The following is a 19,708-nucleotide window of genomic DNA, read 5'->3' as shown; positions in this document are numbered from 1 at the left end:
CCCATAAACCAGAAAGTTCTCAGATAGTGCACAATGCCACAGTTTCATAAAACAATTCCCATTTTGTTACTTGACTAAAAGATTACTGCTTATACATGCTTAAAATTACAGGTGGATCTGGATTTCTATTAAACTATACATAATGAAAAATCATGATCAAGAACAGGATATGGAAGAAGGAAGAGCCTTACAAATTCTAACACTGATACTCTACAAAGTAAAAGAAAAAGAAACAAACCCTACATCCAACAATTGGCTACCATTTCATCCATCCATTATTGCTAATGTTTCCTTAAATATCAATGAATACATAACATAACCACCTTAGTAAGGATTACAAAGACTAAATACCACAAAACAGATACCTGATGCCTATACAAAATGAATGGCGTGTGTAAACTTAGCAACAGGATGTTTCTACTGAGGGACACACATGTCCTTTCTTTCTTATCAGAGCCTGGAGACCAAACATTACTTGCATGAGTACTTCCTGTGCCGATTTCTGTAATCCCTGTCTGTCACTTCAGATGGTGAAGGCAAGAAGCTGCTTTCACTCTCTGCTTCAACAGACAAGAAAATCAAATCTGGTTTGCTAACCACGCTGTTAAAGCCAGACATACTTCAGTCTTGTCAACCTTTCTCAGAAAAGCCTCAATGATATTTTCTGTCATATTATGAAGCAGCAACCACAGAAAATGTGTGTAGGCGTGTGCATTGTTGCTCCAAACTTGTTGATGCGGTGTAACATGGGCAGTGGAGTAAGTTGTAAAATTCTGGTGCAGCTGATTTGTAAAAATATCCATTTATTTTGATGGCTTTGGTTTCCCATTCATATTTCATAGATGAAAGTATGGGCCTTAGCATTCTCCAAGTGCCCTTCCAATTTACTTTTTAATCTTTTCTGTTATCCCTAATGAAAACTGGCTGAATAAACCTGAAAATAAACCTTTTCATTCAGTGATCCTCGTGTAAGCCTTTGTGACCTGGAAAAGCCTTCTGTGACACTGAGAGGATCAAAGCATATATGGTGACGCTGCTGCCCGCAATGATGTGACCTTCCCGATGGAGAGATTAAACACAGGAAAAGATTTGCGTAGTCAAGATTCCACAAGATCTTTCATTTTTTTGTAACTGTATCTGTCTCTAACTGATAGTTTTCTATCAGCCCGCAGTCTGTTGAAATGTAGCATACATCTCAGGGTAGTTTAAAAGGAAGAGAAGTAAAGAAGAAGTTTGTAACAGGGTCTTTTAGTAATGATATAAAACATGTCACGTTTTTGTCTTTTTACAGAGCTTCAGTGATGTGATAACATTAGCTATGTTAGCATTTTCCCATAATATCAACTTGAAATCAAATTGTTTGCTTATCCAAAAGCCTTTGGTTAATTACACAGTGATGACACATGAGACGATTCAAGCTTTGTTTGTTTGACTTAAATGAGGAGCAGGAGTCTGACGGTGATAGATTTTATTTGAGATCTGATCACAGACGAAAGAACATACCAGATTCATTTTAGTTGGAAAGTGAAAAAAAAACTGCTTGTCTTCACCACTGCATTAGAGCTGCTAATAGTTGACAAAGCCAGTCAAGTTACACTGCAAAAATGCCATCTCAAAAGTCCTTTTTTGGGCCTCGCTTCACACATGAAGACCTGGGAAAGTGGTGATTCAAGCCTACAGTAATTTTGTCAATTTAATTTGTTCGCCTCTCGTTCCTAAGTGAGATTGTTTCCTTCTTCCAACCAGCTGCAACAGAAGGTTAACACCTTTTTCCTCTTTCCTCTTCCACCAATTCTGTCACCTCCACCTCTGATGCAGGCCAATAGATTTATGCGATAACTGTATAACTGCAATTTGCACAGCTGTGCCTGAGCTAAAAAAAAAAACAACAAAAAAACAAGAAAACAAGAGGCAGTTCACTTCGACTGACAGGTCGTCCCAGCTGACAGCTGTTCGGGAACTATGACTCCAGAGTGTGTTAACAGGCGTCAGTGGATCAGTTGACCAGTGGAACATTTGAGTCCAAAGTTTGTCCGTCTTCAATTGTTCATCGTTTCGGTTGGGAGACTTTAATCTCCTCTGCGGAAATAATTGGGAGGCAGTGGGGGAGTTAATTGTATTTTCCAGTGTTGAATCATCAGGAAGTGTTGGTGAACCCTCTCTGACCACACACACTGCACACACTTGAACATATGCACACCCTTATGCAAGCAAACTGGAAGCACATGCACAGTCTGCAAATGAAACAAAATACACAAACTATGTGTGCATGCACAGAATTCTTCACACTCGTTTATTCCGACACTCTCCCACATACACACACATTTATCATTACCCACAGACAACAACAGTATGGTCTAACCCACTCTCCCTCTCCATATCACTCTCATTTTCAATCTCTCTCACCCTCTCTGATTCAGGAGATTAAGAGACCAATTAGCAAAATTTTCACGGCAGGTATTACCACGCTGGGAACTGGAGAGAGAAGAAATTCCCCTGTTTCTTGTTCCAAAAGAAGGATTTCTCCCTCATTGTCACCAGTTTGAGAGCGAAGGATGTGGGGTGTATTTGGAGGGCTGCTGATGTGGTAATTTTGGCTCGGAAACAATGCTGTGCTGTCTGAAGAGGGGTAATGGAGGGAAGTAATGGAGGTAGTGTTTTACCCAGTGTGTGTGTGTGTGTGTGTTTGCGTTCACATGTGATGCACACACTCAAAGTGAGGTGACATCATGGCATCACTTTGAAGGCCCCACTAGCTTCCAGATGAAGGAGGAAGCATCGAATTAACTCCAAATCAGGGTGCTTTGTGCGATTGTAATGAGCAGCAGGAAAGATACAGTGGAACAGAGACAGAGTGTGTTTTTAGTTTAAAGTGGATACATTTACATACATTATTTTTTCTTTGTCTTGTGACAGAAACGGACATGTTTCTGTCGTGTATGAAAAGTGCTTTACAAAGTATAGGGAACGATCCTGTGAGAATTTCCCAATATTCATGGGAGCTATTGCCAAGATGTTCATATTAACAATGGATGAAAGTAGTCTATTATCCAACTCAACAGTCTTCCTCTTTTAGCTGACTGTTCCAGTTCACTGTTTTGTTTTGCTATCGCTACTTGAATCGGTATTATTTTGGCCGGAGCTGTTTTTACCCAAAAAACATTTTTCTCCATTTATTCTAATCACAGAGAATATTCAGTCAATAAATGTAACTTCATGTTGATTTGGCAAAATAACTACAGTAATTTTCATGTATCCGTCCCATGAAGTCCTCCAATCAAAACAACCAAATGGGTCTTTTGACCCAGTAGGTGAGGGGTTTCCTGTAACAAGCCACAAAATTCTCACACAAAGGCTAGATGGGTTGGGTTAAATGGTGTAGTTGCATAGTGCTTTTAATCATTCATACATTCAAGATGTGATTTCAAAACCAACATAAGGCTGCTTTTTACCTTCCATAATTTGTTCCTCTTAGCTAAAGTAGACGACTCATACACGTTCTGAATTTCATGCAGACGAAATGTCAAGATGCCACTTCAATTGGAGCTTGATGGAAAGAAGCCTGGGTTAACAAAGAATTAACAAAGATTTAAGATTTCGTTATATCAAACCATCTAACACACGGTCCTCGGGATCCACTGCCCTGCATGTTTTCATTGTTTCCCTCCTCAAACACACCTGATTCAAATGAATGGCTCCTTATCAGGCCACTGCCTGACGAGCTGATCATTTCAATCAGGAGTGGTTAAGAGTTCAAAAACACTGATCTAACACAAAAAACACATTTTTATTTTGTTTCTGGTCTAAAGAGATTTCGCACTGATCTTAAGTTGAACACCAAATGAGCAAAAAAAAACAGGAAGCAACCATCTAATAAAATCTTACCCCGCTGGTAGATTAATCTGTAAGGTATAAAAGTTAAAGGTTACCTCTGTTTTAAGGTTCAGTCCCCAACCTTTGTGACTCTGCTGCTGACCAGCTGCAGCTGGAGAATCTGTAAGGCCATTAAATGACACAAGTGGGCAAAGCACCAGAAACACCATTCTGGACAATGCCGAATGTGAAACGGCACAAAATATTACATATCAGTGCAGATCCAAGTGTTTCAACAGAAATAAATCCTAATAACCTAACCTAACCTATTACCTACAAACACAATAAGAAGGCAGAATTAATTATATTAGCGTAGACGTTTTGGCAAGCCAAAGTGTGAAAATCCAAATATGCTGCTGAATTTACTTAAACAGTGACGTCTGTAAGGTAGCTTTAGAATTTACTAAGAAGTGAGTGGGCCAAAGTGGGCCAAAAGGGGCCAAAGAACATGTTGTCCTTGATGAAAGAAAGTGCATCCTATTCAAAAGGATTCAAACACTGAGAGAAAGGATCATATTCATGTCAGCGAGCAGAATAAAGATGACGTGCCAGGAACCAGCTGTTTTTTTACAGTTTTTACAGTTAGTGAATGCAGTTATCATAACACCTTTGATCCAAACATTCCACTAATAGCTTTTTAACAAGTTTTAGAGATCGTTGTTAGCTCAAGTCGAAAAAATTAGATAAATAAAAAATCCAAAACTAACGTCAGTTCATCTTTGGCACAGGGAGCAAAACTTCAGCATACTTGTGTATGTTTATGAGTTAATTATGCAGTGTTTCTATTACCTGCTTGCCAACTTGCCAGCAGGTGATGTTGGGGATTCTCACTTGTGTCGAGACATGAAGTGGCATGGCTCTGCTCCTCTTTTCATCAAACCCATCTCATTATTATCCACTATATAACTGTGAAGAAGTCATTAAACGTCCTACTGAAGCACTAAACGAGTCTGAGCTTGAGCGGCTCAACATGAGTGGGTTGAAGCCAAATTGCAGAGGCTATAAAAGCTACTGAGGCCACAGTCAGGTGTTAGGAGGCACTCACTCATGATCTGTTTAATTAATCTGTCAAGTTGTGTTTGGCACTAAGAGCTACATAGAAAGTTTGCTATTAAAACTTGATGACACACTTGAATAATTATGACAGAATATGCCACTTTTTTTCTTGCCTAATCATTTATGAACCAATGAACCTGAGATTTAAGACTGGCACGATAAATATGCATTGGCAAACAAACAGAATTAATCAACAATGAATTGTCACCTAGATCTGCAGTTCCCTATCTATTGAGCATTGTAGGATGTTGTAGTTTATTGTTTTTCGAATATAATATTTAACCAAATGCTTTGTTCAAACCTTTAAATTCAGAAAAGCTGATGCTGGATGGTCGGAGGAGCCTGATCAGGCCGCCGAAGTTGACCAGTCACAGCAAATTATAATGACCACCAACCAGCAAGTAAAAAAACTAGTCAGTATAACATCGCTATATAGTGTAGTAATTAATGATATAAAAATCTCAATATTTCTGAGCATCATGCATTCACATTATCTTATCATTCCATAGCCTAAGCCAGTGTGGTGGTAGGTTAGACTCCAGAGGATCAAGTTTTTCAGCTGATAACTTCTGCATTTCATTTCCAAACTTCCTTGAAAATGGACCACCTTTAAATTTACAAATTTGAGTGACAGATTAGTATATCAATAGTCCCAACAACTCCCCACACTCGTTGTGTCAGTAAATGAGAGTGGATGGGGTCTGTTTGTCAGAAAATGCTGTTTTATGCTGATAAGTTGCAGACATCTGATATTTGTTAACCGCTTCATATATCCTTGAATTTTACAGGCCAGTAATGCAAAGCTAACTGTAACTTCAAATGATTCTGAAACACAGTAAGATGCTGTTGTAAAACCTCAGTGCATCCTTACAGTGTGCACCACACCACATGAAAGACGGATCAAGTTAAGAGCTAGATGGTAATACTGACGCAACATTTAGCAGATGTTTCCCTCACAAGTCAGTAGAATTGTACTTGGATCCATCAAGTGGATAGAAGCTGAAAGTGGAACGACAACGTTGGCCTGTATTGAATGAATAAACAAGCAACTGTTTGCTGATGAGCTTCTCATTATCCATGTAGTTTCAGGTTTTACACAAGTTTTCTGCTGCCCCATAGAGGTACCAAATAATTGATTATTGCATGATAATAGTCTTCTTAATAGCGACCACAGGAAAACCTTATATTGTTTTGTGTTTTGTAGTTATCAAAAAAGAAAAGATGAATAAATTGCACTTTCTATTATTTCTCAAATGAACTGATCAGTCAACTGATTTGTGATTTATGAATTGTGAAAACAGAAATTATGTCCCATATCAAAACCACGACATGACAGAGGTGAGAATGTACGCATTTTCTAAAGTTTTCATCAAACTTATCGTTACTTTGTGACACAAATAATCAAGTGAATAGTTCTAAACAATAACCATCAAGGTATTAATTCATTAATGGGAATAGTTAATTGTCATTAAGTGCCTTTGCAAACCAAAGAACAGAGAACTATATGTAATATAAACAACTTCTTTTTTTATTTATTGTTTAAAAGATTTAAAAGATTACTGAGTGATACATTCAAGTTACTCAGTAGCTGTCTGTTACCACAAACTTTCAAAATGAAATGTGACACAGCGTCTTTAGTTCTTAGTCTTGGGCTCAGATCCACTCTGCTCTTTATGCAGACCAGAACAATTAGTCACTCTTTGTCATCAGTGTTCCTACAGTTTGATCTTATTCTTTTTTAACTTGCGCCATGTCAAAACTGTAGAAAATGTGTAATGGGTCAATACAATATTGTTTGGGTTTTTCACCTGCTAAGCTGCATTGAAAGCTGCGATTGTTTCTTAACAGCTTCTCAACAGACAACACACACACTCACGCAGATGCTTTGGCCTTGTCCCACTGTTAGGTGCTTTCTTTCTTAAAAAATGTTGTGGCTGGACAGTGAGCGCGACAAGGCTGCAACCTTGATAAGTTGTTCACACAAACACACACACGCAGACAGGCTGCAGCTGCTGTGGGTACCAAGCAGTTGCTCCCATTTTTTGCTGAATCTTTTAAATTTAAATTTAAAACAGTGCTAAAAGGAAATGATTTGTGGTCACGAAGCCCAATAGCATGAATTAAACCACAGCCAGTAACCGGGGTACAGTAAGGAAAACTACTGGATACTACTGGAGACAAGTTTGAAAGGAGTGATTAATTGCTACAGCAGCATAAGACTCTAACACTGTAATACTGAAAGCGCTAACTGCTACTGGGACAATGTCGCCCTCTAAAGCCCACTTTTAAACTGCAATAATGGGAAAGAAAAAAAGAGTAGGCCTGAATGGAGGTCAAGCGGCAGGGCAGCCTCCTTCTTTGACTCCACCAAGCAGTATGAAGGAGGATAAGCGCCTCTCAATGAGGCACGAGCTCCCCAGAAAAGAATTCCACCTCTCATTATGCACGCCGATGTGTTCGACTAGCTATTACCAATATTTTAGACTCAGTGATTTCTATGCAACAAAGAAATCCAGGTGGCAGCACTTCTTAATTTCTACCCGGACACAGCACAGCAAACAAAACACCCATGTCCAGAGATCTTCACCTCCAGCCTCTTGTGTCTTTGAGTGATTATTGTAAATGCTCTGATTTATTTATGAAGTATGAGGAAATTAAGAATAATTCGTGCTGCCGACACATTTTGGTCACATATAAGACCTCAAAGAGCATATTCACGCACGTGTCAGAATTTGTATGCACGCAGATTTTCTGTTGTGTCACTGAATAAGCTGGGCGTGCCATTGTTGTTCACTTGAAAAAAATCTAAAATCCATTTGTGGTCTGCAACAGTGGTGGGTTGAAGTTATTTTCCCAGTAATGCAGGAAGAATTCAGCAACAATGCAAACATACCAAGTTTGAACAGTTCTGCATGTTCATGGATGTGTCCAGTATTGTTAATCAGCAGCGAACCGTTATTATTCATATTGGTCCCTTTAAATAGCACCTGTTGCTTTACACATGCTTTATCTGCTCTTGGTGCCACACGTCTGACCTTTATGCGTCACATATTTATTAATATATCTGACACGTATTACGATATTTAGAATATATTTTTGCTACCAATAACTATACGGGTCTGTTAACTTTATCATGTTGATTTGTTTATTTGCTCGTTCTTTACAGTTTATCTACCAAATCTTGATTTGACTCATTTAGCCCACACTTGCACCAGGAATCTTTTAATGGTTTAATCAGCGTTCTTTGCTAAATCAAGATAAGGAATTCAATTCAGATTTATTAAGCTACAAAGAAACAGTCACACATCTGTTGTAAATAGTAATATAATTTATTACCATACTAGTATACACGTCAGTTATTAATTCAAATACAAAAAAAAATAATAATTAGAAAACAAGCAGTTGTTCGTGTTATGCAGCTCGCAGCAGGTCTTATACCCCTTTGTCCTTCAAGTAAGTTTCCACTGCAGCTGCAACAGTACATGGTAAATACAGGCTCGAGACAGGAAACAGTTACTGTACACTAAGATGTTTAGAAGTGTGCGTGTAATTTGTCAGGTGTGAGGCTACATATTGTGTTTAAGGTCAGTATAAATGACATACAAAGGTATGAAAATGTGCTGCAGGAAGATGAGAGGAGTTGGTACAGTTAAATAAGGCAGAACAGGTCCATCATCCAAGCTGCACTACAGAGTAACACAGATTTTCTGGTGGTAATGCAGGGTTGCTTTGATCATATGGCCCTAGGGAAAATGTCTGCATCTTGAGTGGCTTTGTTGCTGTTTTGGACATGTGAAGAGGGGATGAAGAAGAGGATTACAGTTTCCTCCAAACAAACTGGCAACTTTCTTTGTAACTCAAGAGTGGGAGAGTTGGGGAGGATGAAAGTTAGCCAACGCTGTCATAGTTCTGTTTGATTCCCTTGATGCTACTTCTTCTGACACCCCTCCTGTGTGCACAGACCAAGGAGTCTACAAACTGTGCTTCAGTGGTTCAAATACAAACTGTACACCTGACAAACACAGCAGTGAAAAGATCAGTGATGAGGTCACATGATGCTACATCACCCGCCCTTCCAAAGGTAAGCCAGAATTCAGTCATTTTCTGTGTCAGTTGTCAATGTCTGCCAAGTTTCCAATGCTGCTGCATACTGTGTTTAAATATGCTGCTCACTGTCATCTGTTTTAAGAAACAGCAAACCAACACTGATAATGCAGTTTTGAGGCAGCCACGTGGCTCAGTTGCATCTCTTCCTCCCTCTCTTATTTCCTGCAGCCTCTCTTTTAAATGCCTTGTGCTATCAGTTGCGTAGTAATAGTTTTGCAAGAGACTGGAGGATCTCCCTCTTCTCATACAGGTACATCTGGGTTTCCCACAGCATGTCCACCAGAACTGCATCGCTCACCTCATCCAGCATCACCTCCTGAGACAGCTGAGGACTCAGTCTGTGCAAAACACAAGTAACACAGTGGATACTTAAGTTTCAGGGTCCTTACAAAACAACTAAATAAAGCAGAAATAAATAATGATTGAATGATTAGCTGGTTGTTTGACTAAAACGTTTTTACATCACCTCTATATGTACTTTATCATTCCCATGCATATTTCCCAGACTAATCCACCAAACTGACACCAACCAAACATGTTTTGTGCACCTAAAAGTTTTGTCTAGCAAATCTGAGAAACCGCTACATGTTGCATCACTCAGTGGACAAGCTGAGGAGTTAAAACAGAACGGAGGGACAAGATGAGACTGAGAGAGAAAAACAGAAGGGGGCCTTGTAACGATGTAAGCTAAACAAAAGGATGAGGGTAAGCTGTATCAGACAAAGAGATAAAACAGAGAGCAGACACAAAAGGAAGGACGAACCAAAGACCCGGCATGTTCATGAACAGCTGACCTGTGGTAGATGGTGTCGATCATTTCACACCAGGCTCTGGCTCTGTCCACAGCACAGCCATCAGAGTCTGTGCACTGTGAAGTCAGAGAAGAGAGATATATCAGAGTCAGAAAGACAAAGAAATACTTAATAGAAATACTTTGAATAGAAATATATCTAAAATAATGTTTAGTTTATATGTTATCGTGAAAACAATAAAAAAAAACAGTCATCAAAGGCATTCAAAAGAGTGCGATATGACTGACCGAGTAGCAAAGCCGATGGTTAGAGTCCAATAACACAACAAAGACACACTCACGCAGTCCACCAGCATTTTGCCCAGCTCCTTTGCTCCAACAAAACTCTTGGCCAGCTCCAAAGGGTTGGATGGCCTGAAGACATCCACAGAGCTCACCACCTCCTGTGGAGGTTTACCTGGAAACACACAGAAAGCATGTTTACAACTGGTGGGATTATACTCAAACACACTCAACTCTAGCTTTTTATTCGCAAGGAAATGAGATGAAATGCACGTTTCTCTAATCAAAACTAATTCATAGCTTTAGTCCCATTATTTAAAAAGTATAACTACAATTCATCATGGTCATATGTCATGGGATACTGTATCAAACAACTGTTGCGAGGACAACTAACTGGAGCATAATGTTTCAAAGTGACAGTTGTACTTGTCTGGAAAATTGCAAAATACTTCAAATCAAAGTCCCTGTTTTAAGAAAGATTACATGTGTCAATACATATGACAAATACTTTATGTGCATGTAATAATATAATGAAAATTTATATACCAACTGAGGATGGATACACAACACTTTCGGTATTGCAAACTGGTCTCTTAATTGACCTACCTGTACCAAGAGAGACAACTATACCCAACTTCTTGATGTCCCTGTTGTGGCCCTGAGAGAGAAAGAAACAAAATGATAAATGAAAGTCTTGCAAATCGAATGGGTTATAGGTGAATGCACACTTTAGCAGCAGTGGATTCGTTTACCTCAGCTCTCAAGGCCTTGTTGTACTGATGGATTTCTGACATGGCGTCCAGTGTCGGGTTATTGGCCAGCAGCCCTCCATCCAGAAAGCGACCCATTGGTCGAAAGTAGGTAGGAGCAGCACCGCTAGAGCGGGCAGCTCTCCACACAAGTTGCTCTGGTATAAAGAAAAGATCCGAGTAAGACAAAAATCCATGACTCTCAGTCTGTGTGCAGGTTCTAAGGCTCTGTACCTCAGAACACTTTGGTTAAAGTTAAGTGCTCAACACTTAGATTAATAATCTATTGCCTAAAATGCAAAACATTATCCATAAGTATGTTTCTTCTTTCACCAGTATGGAATCACATCATTCAAAGAAAATGAGTATAATCTGCCATTTCAATCATCTCACTTTAGGGTTGCAGATGTAAACCGACAGCTAACAATCAGCTGCCAAAACTGACTCTGTGCCTGCAGCACGCATCAGAAAACCTTTATGGCAGTGTTCCTCATTTCCGGTCCTCCTCCTCTGCAGGTTTTTATGTTTCCCTGCTCCAACACAAATAACATGGCTCTCCTCAAAAGCTTGGCCTAAAGTTATGCACAAGCCTATCAATGAGCCATTAATTTGAGATAGGTGCGTTGAAGCAGAGAAATATCTAAAACCTGGAAACCTGGAGGGCCGTGGCCCCCTGAGGACCAGAGATGAGGAACACTGCCCTTCACATATGTCCACACACCTTCATCTGTCACCTTCCTACGCTTTCTGGGTGGCTCCTCTGTGTATCCTACTATCAACACATCCTCATCCTCCCATCCTGCAACAACAACATGGCTGGCACTCAAACAACACAGCACAAGGAGGCTTCTTCATAAATGTGATGAAATACAAACTCAGTTGTATTCAGTTTTTCTGTTCAATCGGACCGCTCCTAATCTGGCTTGTTTGCCTGAATTAATTTCGACATGAAAACATTGGTTTCATGTAGCAATTGCCTCATGAAGAGGGCGAACAGACTCGACAGTTTATAATAAAGCACCTTGTGGGACAGTAAGAGGCTTGAAGGTAGCAGTGGTGGCATACGGGGGCTCTCTGTGTGCAGATGGAGGGTCGTAGTTCCTGAAGATATGTAGCTCGCCTGGATGTCTGTCAGCGAGAACACTGGTCACCATCACTCTGTGAAGGGAGAAGTAAATGAGTGCAAAGAGAAAACTGAACACTTTGTAAGAACTCACTGTTGAACACTGAGACAGTTTGAAGCGTTTGAGGCACTGAATTGCTTTTCTGCGACACTTTGTGTCACATTCTGATGTGAACTGTTACCTGGGGAATCGAACGTCTGTCATCTTGGTGTTTTCTCCAAATTCTTTCTTCAGGAAGTCCTCCAGTGGTGCTGATTCGTAGGGTCTGGAGCCTTTGAAAACTTGTTCCTTCATCCTAAAGTATAAGCAGCGCAAGTACTCCATGGACTTACCTGCACAAAGATGAAACACCGTTGTTGTTTCCATGGCACATTATACGGTGTAAACTCTGTGAAGCGTATAAGCATACAAAAACAGACCGTGGATTATGGCGAGAGCAAGGATGCCCCCTGTGCTCGTGCCAGCTATCCAGTCAAAGAGCTCTCTGGTGGGTCGGCCTGCTTCTCTCTCTAGAGCAATCAACATCTGGATCAGCACCAGGCCTTTAATACCGCCACCGTCCAGAGACAACAGTCTGTCTATCCTGCAGGACAGGAGAGAAAGAAAATTCTTACCAGAGCTTAACATCCGGCAATGACATGTTTCTAGTAAACATGCTTTTTAAAACACTTTTAAATCACATCAGAAGTGAATTTTGAACACTGAACCACCGTCGTCTACAAATTTAGACAGTCCACTCATCAGCAAATACCAAAAGTACATAACATTCTTTTTATGAACTCAATCCCTCATAATAACGGTCCCATACTCACTCCCGTTTCTCCATTTTTGGGCCGTCGGTTTCAGTTATTCCTCTGTTAATTGCACCCATGGCAGTCCCAATGTACATGATGTCCTCAAACCCTGCAGGCCAAACACAAAAGCTATGAATCCAAAACAAACACATGGCATAAAATCCATGCAAAAAGGATAGAGAGGGGAAGAGGACGCTGGGTATTTCTGGGCTTGACAAAAGGGTCTCTGAGCATGGTTTAACTGTTTGGAAAAGGAATGTGCACAGAAGCGATGTCTGTCTCAGTATACCATTTATGAGAAAAGTCTGGGAGTGCAGCAACTCTGCACTCATTTTTATTTCAGCCAGCGCTAAAATGTTATCGTAAAAATAACACTTTGCACTACAAGATGCACTCATGATCAAAACAGAGCAACATTTTTTCATGCTGCATTTTATCTGAAAGAACACTAATGTGTTTGAAATATAAACATCAAACACAACACCACAAAAAGGTACCGTTTAAATTGATTTACGACAATTTTATATCAGTGGAAAATCTAGGTTGCGGTGGAGTCTAAGATGTTCAGTAAATACATAATAACCATATAAAAAAAAAAGGGACAATCTCATTAAGTTAGAAGTGTAAAAACAAAAAAAACTTCCCAGTAAAGATGATACCTAAGCAGAAGACAAAGTCAGACAGTGAGGGGGAGGTGGAGCTGCGGGATGATGGTGTTACCTATGCCTTGAGGCTTGGTCTTGTAGGAGATGGGAGGAGGACTGCCAGGGGAGGGAGGAAGGCAACGCTGGACTCCTACACTACACAGCATGTCCAGCAGTATCTTTCTATTAGGACCTTTTGTGTTAACACAAAAAAACACACACAAGCAAACGTGTTAGGCATGCACGAGGGGCACAAGCCGCACAGAGAGGAGACGGATTAAGATGGAGAGACACACAGAAGACAGAGAGGAAGCAAGAGGACAAGCCAGCTGTTAGCAATTATCATGCTATTCAAAAGTGAAAAAACAACAAACTCAATTTACCAACATTTTCTGCACCGGTTTTTATAGGAAAAAACTCTTCATGTGTTACTCAAAAAATGTTTATAAATCAACAATCACTCAAATTCAGGAGTATGCCTGAATCTTCTATGAGAAATCTAAGATATACCGGCTTATACAGGCTGCAGCGAGTAATTCTCAGGGGGATTTACAGGCAGCAATGTTATACGATATTCACAACTATGTTCTGAGGTTTTAGGTCTTTTTTTTATTTTTTGTGATTTACTGTATGTCTGAATGCACAAAGGACCCTCCCTCTCAGTCTCCACATTTGACTGCCTTGTTTTAGGGCAGCCCAGAGGATGGAAGTTTCATGGCCATGGGGATTTTTCCTTTAGGTTTTGAAAGGAAGAATGAGGTGGGAGGTTTTCAGCTGGTTTCAACCTGCAGTTCAATGGGCAGTTTATGTCACTGCAGTCTACACAATTGATCTTTAAGGCTCATTTCATATTTATCAGCATACTTAACTGTAAATAACATCTATCTATAACACAGTCACAGGCAAATCTGAATACAAGTGAATTCAATCTCCAGCTTGATCATATATGCCGAGTTGTCGGAATGATAAATATATGTTTCATTATGTGCACTCGGGTTTAATCACTGACACACTGTACAAAGTTGTTGATTTCTGAAGTGATGGGGTAATGAAAACACCACGCTGACTTTTGGCTTCAAAGAATGGAATATTTTGTAATGCCATTCATTTTTTAGCACTGCCCTCTACTGTTGAGAAGCAATTACTGTACATTGAGGAGGGGTAAAAGAGCCTCTGAGAGACCTCCCAAAAAAAAAAAAAAAGTCATTATCTCATTTCATGTAGCGAGAACCTGTCGTGAGCATGTCTTTAAGTGATTTATTATTATTATCATTGTCAAAAATAACTTTTTACACACCTATTTCCATGCAGATCTCCTCCATCTGCTGTGCAGCACATGCTTTTGAGCAATACATCCATTCTACTCCATTAAGATCACACGTTTATTGTTAAGCCAGGCACATTACGTTCTTGTTTCATTGTTAGTTATCACAGTCCAAACCCAGACTTTAAGTGGTTAACATTCATTTTATAACCAATTCAGTCCTTTTATACTTCCTGGCGTTAGACATTGTCATCGCCGAGCAGTTTAAGGGTTCTGGGCTCTTGCTTACCTTTGCTGGTGCGTGCAGCGATGAGTCCTGGAGTTTCTCCCAGGTCATTGTGGATCTCAACATCAGCCCCAAACACAATCAGAGCTTTGATCAGATCTATGTGGTCCATCTAATGAGCATAGTCACAAAAAAAGTGCTTCTTGTTTAGTGAGATACATATTCAGGTCCAAAAATATTTTCTCAAACGTCTTCAGTCACGTTAATTTATTCAGTGAAAAAAGGCAGATCTGCACAGATCATCCTTTCTCCTAACTCTAAAGTGCCAGGAATTAAAACCTTCAGTAATCTCTTAGTGTTTCCCCCTTCTTGCTGACACTGTCTTGCAAGCACTTAAATAAATTGGTGATAGCAGCCCACCAGTTGTGGAAGTGGAATTCCATAACATTTCCATTTCACATCAGGATTTTCAGTAAGACGTTTCCGTTTTTACCCCGAGAGATCAGAAAAACTAATCGTCTTGCACAAACCTTCATGGCTAGATGCAGAGCTGTGTTTCCATCCTGACCCTTGAGGTTGGCATTCGCCCCGTGGGTGAGCAACACCATGGCAGCCTCAAAGCGTCCCTTCTTGGTCAAAATGTGCAGGGCGCTCTCTCCCGTCTTACTGAGGTAGTTCACTTGACAGCCCTGCTCCAGCAGCATACGACACATCTGACAGAGAGAGACCAAAACAGCAGACAATAAGTTAGTACCTGGCCCTTCTCATCAGTCTGACACTGATGTCTTGGTGTGAGAGAACTGAACACCCACAGCTACACCAGCAACAGGCAACCACCACTGACATGGCACTGTGTCATATATCTATCCAGGATTAGAGGGTCACAAAGAAACATCTATTGGTGTTTAAACACGTGCATTTTTCCAGATTTTTACAGCCACAATATAAATGTGTCATTTGAAAACACATGTTGTAGTATTTGTTACCTCAGCGGTTTTGGTCCAGTGCAGAGGCGTCCCTCCATACACACAGTCTTCAGCTTGAAGCTGGCCAGGGTCTGCTTTGAGGATCTCCTCCACACAGCTGACAGACAAAGACATAAAACAATAATAAGAATTTTCTATTCACCAAAGCACATGACTTATCATTTATCATTCCTCACTCCTCTACTGCTTCTTTGAACCCTACTGGCTTTACAAGTTAAGAGCTTTGTGTTTCATTTCATTCATCTACAGGTGGAGATATAACAGGATGTCAGAGGGGGAACCAGGGAAACCAATCTCTTGTATCATTGGAAAAATACAGTTTCAGCTGAATCAAAAAAAAAAACATTCTGTAAGTCTTTGTCTTTCTCCAACTCACCCTTTCTCACTATATTTCATGGCAGTGTGGACAGGGTAGCCTGTGCCACCAATGACATCACACTTGGCCCCGCCCCCCAGGAGGGCTTTCACAGATTCCACACGTCCCAAACGGCAGGCCACATGGAGCGGCGTCTCCCCGTTCTTGTTCAGCTCATTGACGCCCGAGCACAAGCGGGAGCACAGGACCTGAATGTGGAGCGGGCAGCATGACGAACAACAGCAGGAAGCAGAGAGTGAGGATCACGTTAACATGAGATCTAATGGACGGTGACACATTCAACTTTTTCATGCAACACTCCGGCCTCAGTCTTACCTGAACGATGACAGGAGTATCCTGCTTGGCGGCATAGTGCATGGGCGTTTCTCCATTATGATTTTTGATGTCGGTGCGGGCCTGGCTTTCCTCCAACAGCTCCTTGACACAGGCCAAGTCGCCGCGCTCACACGCCAGGTGCAGTGGCGTCTGACCTGATGCATCGCGAGCATTTATCTGACTAGAGGCGGAAAGATGTTACAGCAGACTGTACAGACTGTACAGGTGGTATTGCATGCTTTGGACATTTTTTTCTCAAGCATAGGACTGGTCCTGAAGTCCTTTCCCCACTTTCTTAGCAGTCGTAAAGTTCTAATCCTGTCAGCAGATTATGAAAGCTGGCTTTATCAAGCTCTTGTTGTTTGATTGGCTTGTGTTGTCAAAAAGTAGCAAGCTTTAAAATCTCATTTCGGTGCGTCCCATCAAAACATTCCAGCCATTCCAATCTGACACTTCACAGGAACACTAAGCTTTTTTTTTTCAAGATGGCTCCTCATATAACATTCCACTGAAAACCAACAGACTCGAGAACAAATACATTTAATCTAAATCAGGGAATCTGAAGAATGGCTAACAGCTAAATTGTAGCTAATGACCTAAAAGCTTCAAAATGACTGTTGAGTGTTTTGAAGCCCTGCTTATATAAATGAGCTCTAAATTATTAACAGCACTGCATGCATCTGGCTGGCACTCCCATACTGACTGTTTACCAATCGTTTCTCTGTTGAAGGCGTTTGTGCATCATAACTTTTTCTTCATTTGGCTGTGTGATAATGAAATAATCAAGAAGTCAACCTGCTCTCTGCCAGAATATCATCGCACTATAATGACAAGTCTAGGTTTATTACTATAGTATCACACATTCAAAGAGGTCATTTTGAAGAGAGAGAAGTGGCATTGTTTGAAATGTACCTGAATAATAGACCAATCAAAATAAATAACTTGCAGATTCAAATGCACTGGAGCAGTCCAGAGGAAAAAAATCAACACCTCCCATCTTACCTTTGAACGTAGTTGTGTTTGAGACACTCTCTGAGGCCCGTTTCCACAGCGATGTGGGCCGAGCTCCAGTCCGGGTGGCTGCGGATGCAGTCCACGATTGTCTGCGCCGTCTCAGCCTTTAGAGGAAGTATCTCGTAGAAGGGTCGAAGTTTGAGGGCGTACTGAGGGAACCAGTTCATGGCATCCTCCTCTGACACCACCTGGAACAACCTGCAGACGGTTCAGCTGTTACAAACTGGAGTCAAACTGCAGATGAACTGTATGAGGAGAATTTGAATTCTGGCCTTTGGCTATATGATAGCACTTGTTGAAATGGTAGATTAGGATATTTAGGAAAAACGAGAGTAACGAATCATTTTTCTCCAGCGTCATGGAATTTGTGTTGCCTTGAGGAAAATAGGCATATGGACGTGGTGAAAGTGGTCAAAGAGCCACACGTCAGATATTTCAATCGGACATTTTGAAAGAATCTTAAACAATTCTTCAGAGACTCAGAGACTATCAAAGATCAGATCACTGTTCATACAACACAAACATCACATGATGCGATCCATACTGACCTCAGCACCACAGTTGGTGTCTCAGGGCACATAAGCAGACAGTCCCATGACTGACACTGTGTATTCTTGTACAGGAGCATGCGTCCATCTTCTTTCAACAGCTCCTTGCCTCCTCCTCCATAGTCGGACAGCGGCACATCTCTGACCCGGTAAGGGTTTGTGAAGAGGGTTGACACAGAGGAAACTGTGTCCAGCAGCCGACCCAGAAACTGCATTGTCACCTGAGAAAACAGAGATGGGGGATAACTGAAACAATCTAAACGTAGCGTCTGAACTTCGCGTGACAGTGCATGGAGTAAGCTCCGCCCCTTTCTGGTAGCTCACTTTGCACTACCACAGCCAAGGCGATTGTTGCCAACATTAATGAATAATTTATTTCATCCCCAGGACAAGATGTCATCCCTCTAGAAAAGCAACAAGTGAAATATCTCAGATATTACATTTTATGACGGCATACAGTGTTTATTAGAAGGCTAATTGAGTTTCGACCTGCACTTGCAAACCATAATTATCAACGTTGTAAAAGTGTTTTAATTAGCTGGGCTAAGGTTAGCTATCAACTACGTCCGCTCTTGCTCCATGACCTTCTTCTTGCTATGAAAACTGACCATTAAGGAGGCTGGTTCCCGTTTAAATGATGAATAAGAGGCTGCATTCATGTTACGAGTTTCAATTCATCCAGAATGACAGGACACCAACGCTAAAAACAGTTCATAGCGCTTAGACTCAAACACCTCTGTACATTAAATTTCTGACCTTCTGGCTGTAATATGCTTTTGGAGGAAAACATATTACAGTCGGGTATCTGCAAACCGGAGTTAATCGCATTAATTGCTATAAACCCAGTGAGATTACCTGTTAGCTGCTCTCCACCGTGACCGCCTGACTTCTGACAGCTACATCAACAGCCGCTCCCGCAACCAACCTTGCTGAAAATCTTGATTGACGCGTGAGTGTCCAATCAGAGCACAAGTACTGTGTACGTGCTGGCAAAAAGAGTGGAACATGATAAATCAAGATGCTCGGGTTTTCTTCAGAGTGGAAAGTCCCATCAGAAGATAAGTGACATTTGACAAACTAATGAACGACTCTCTTATATAAATCTTAGCCTACATGTTGAAAAATATTCCCACTGACTTTCTTTGAGTATCCAGAGAGAAAAATGGAAAAGAAAAAAACATTTAATTTGGTAAGTGAAATTTAAATATTTGATTTATTCATTTGATTTAATTTTCCTCAGGAACAGGACCATCTAAGAGGAGCAAACACAATAGCTGTGGTGGTAACTTTAAACACTAATCAGCTCTACTATATGGTAATTACCCTAAAAGTCAAACATTGTGAAATAATAACTGAATTATGACTCAAATGCTCATTTTGTAAAAGTAGCAATTCTATTTCTCCATTTTACTTCGCTTACTGTAAGTGAAGGCTATGTTTGACAAAAATGTGTAATTCTTAGTTATATTGTCAAGGATTTCTTGACAACATTTTCATTTCATCCTTAAAACGTGACATGAAAAAAAAAATCAAGCAAAAGAAGGAGTGCAGTTTGTTTTTATTCTACATTATTCAGAGTTCATATTTCTATCCAGAATG

At 40.5% G+C, this 19,708-nt stretch overlaps 1 protein-coding gene across 3 annotated transcripts; it reads right to left on the bottom strand.

Annotated features, from left to right (window-relative positions):
* Nucleotides 1-8,268: 8,268 nt before the first annotated feature.
* pla2g6 (phospholipase A2, group VI (cytosolic, calcium-independent)) lies at nucleotides 8,269-19,036 on the bottom strand. 3 transcript variants are annotated; one of them, XM_072384673.1, is made up of 19 exons: nucleotides 18,965-19,036; nucleotides 18,110-18,330; nucleotides 17,550-17,759; nucleotides 16,548-16,728; nucleotides 16,233-16,420; nucleotides 15,857-15,953; nucleotides 15,401-15,583; nucleotides 14,934-15,042; nucleotides 13,457-13,573; nucleotides 12,755-12,845; nucleotides 12,362-12,525; nucleotides 12,124-12,274; nucleotides 11,840-11,976; nucleotides 11,540-11,617; nucleotides 10,822-10,976; nucleotides 10,676-10,727; nucleotides 10,129-10,244; nucleotides 9,831-9,904; nucleotides 8,269-9,374 (listed from the first exon to the last, which is right to left on the bottom strand). In XM_072384673.1, exons 2-19 carry the CDS (start codon nucleotides 18,322-18,324, stop codon nucleotides 9,230-9,232), a joined length of 2,463 nt encoding a protein of 820 aa, XP_072240774.1. In that variant the 5' UTR covers nucleotides 18,325-18,330; nucleotides 18,965-19,036; the 3' UTR covers nucleotides 8,269-9,229. The 3 variants fall into 3 exon arrangements, with proteins under 3 accessions (XP_072240774.1, XP_072240775.1, XP_072240776.1); XM_072384674.1 differs by lacking the exon at nucleotides 11,540-11,617; XM_072384675.1 differs by lacking the exon at nucleotides 13,457-13,573.
* Nucleotides 19,037-19,708: the final 672 nt, after the last annotated feature.

Source organism: Leuresthes tenuis, unplaced genomic scaffold (genome assembly GCF_036924035.1).
Source record: "Leuresthes tenuis unplaced genomic scaffold, fLeuTen1.0.hap1 SCAF_4, whole genome shotgun sequence".
In the NCBI taxonomy this organism is placed as follows: Eukaryota; Metazoa; Chordata; class Actinopteri; order Atheriniformes; family Atherinopsidae; genus Leuresthes; species Leuresthes tenuis.
The sequence above is the reverse complement of the archived record's forward strand: the minus strand, read 5'-3'. Positions and strand labels throughout refer to the sequence as shown.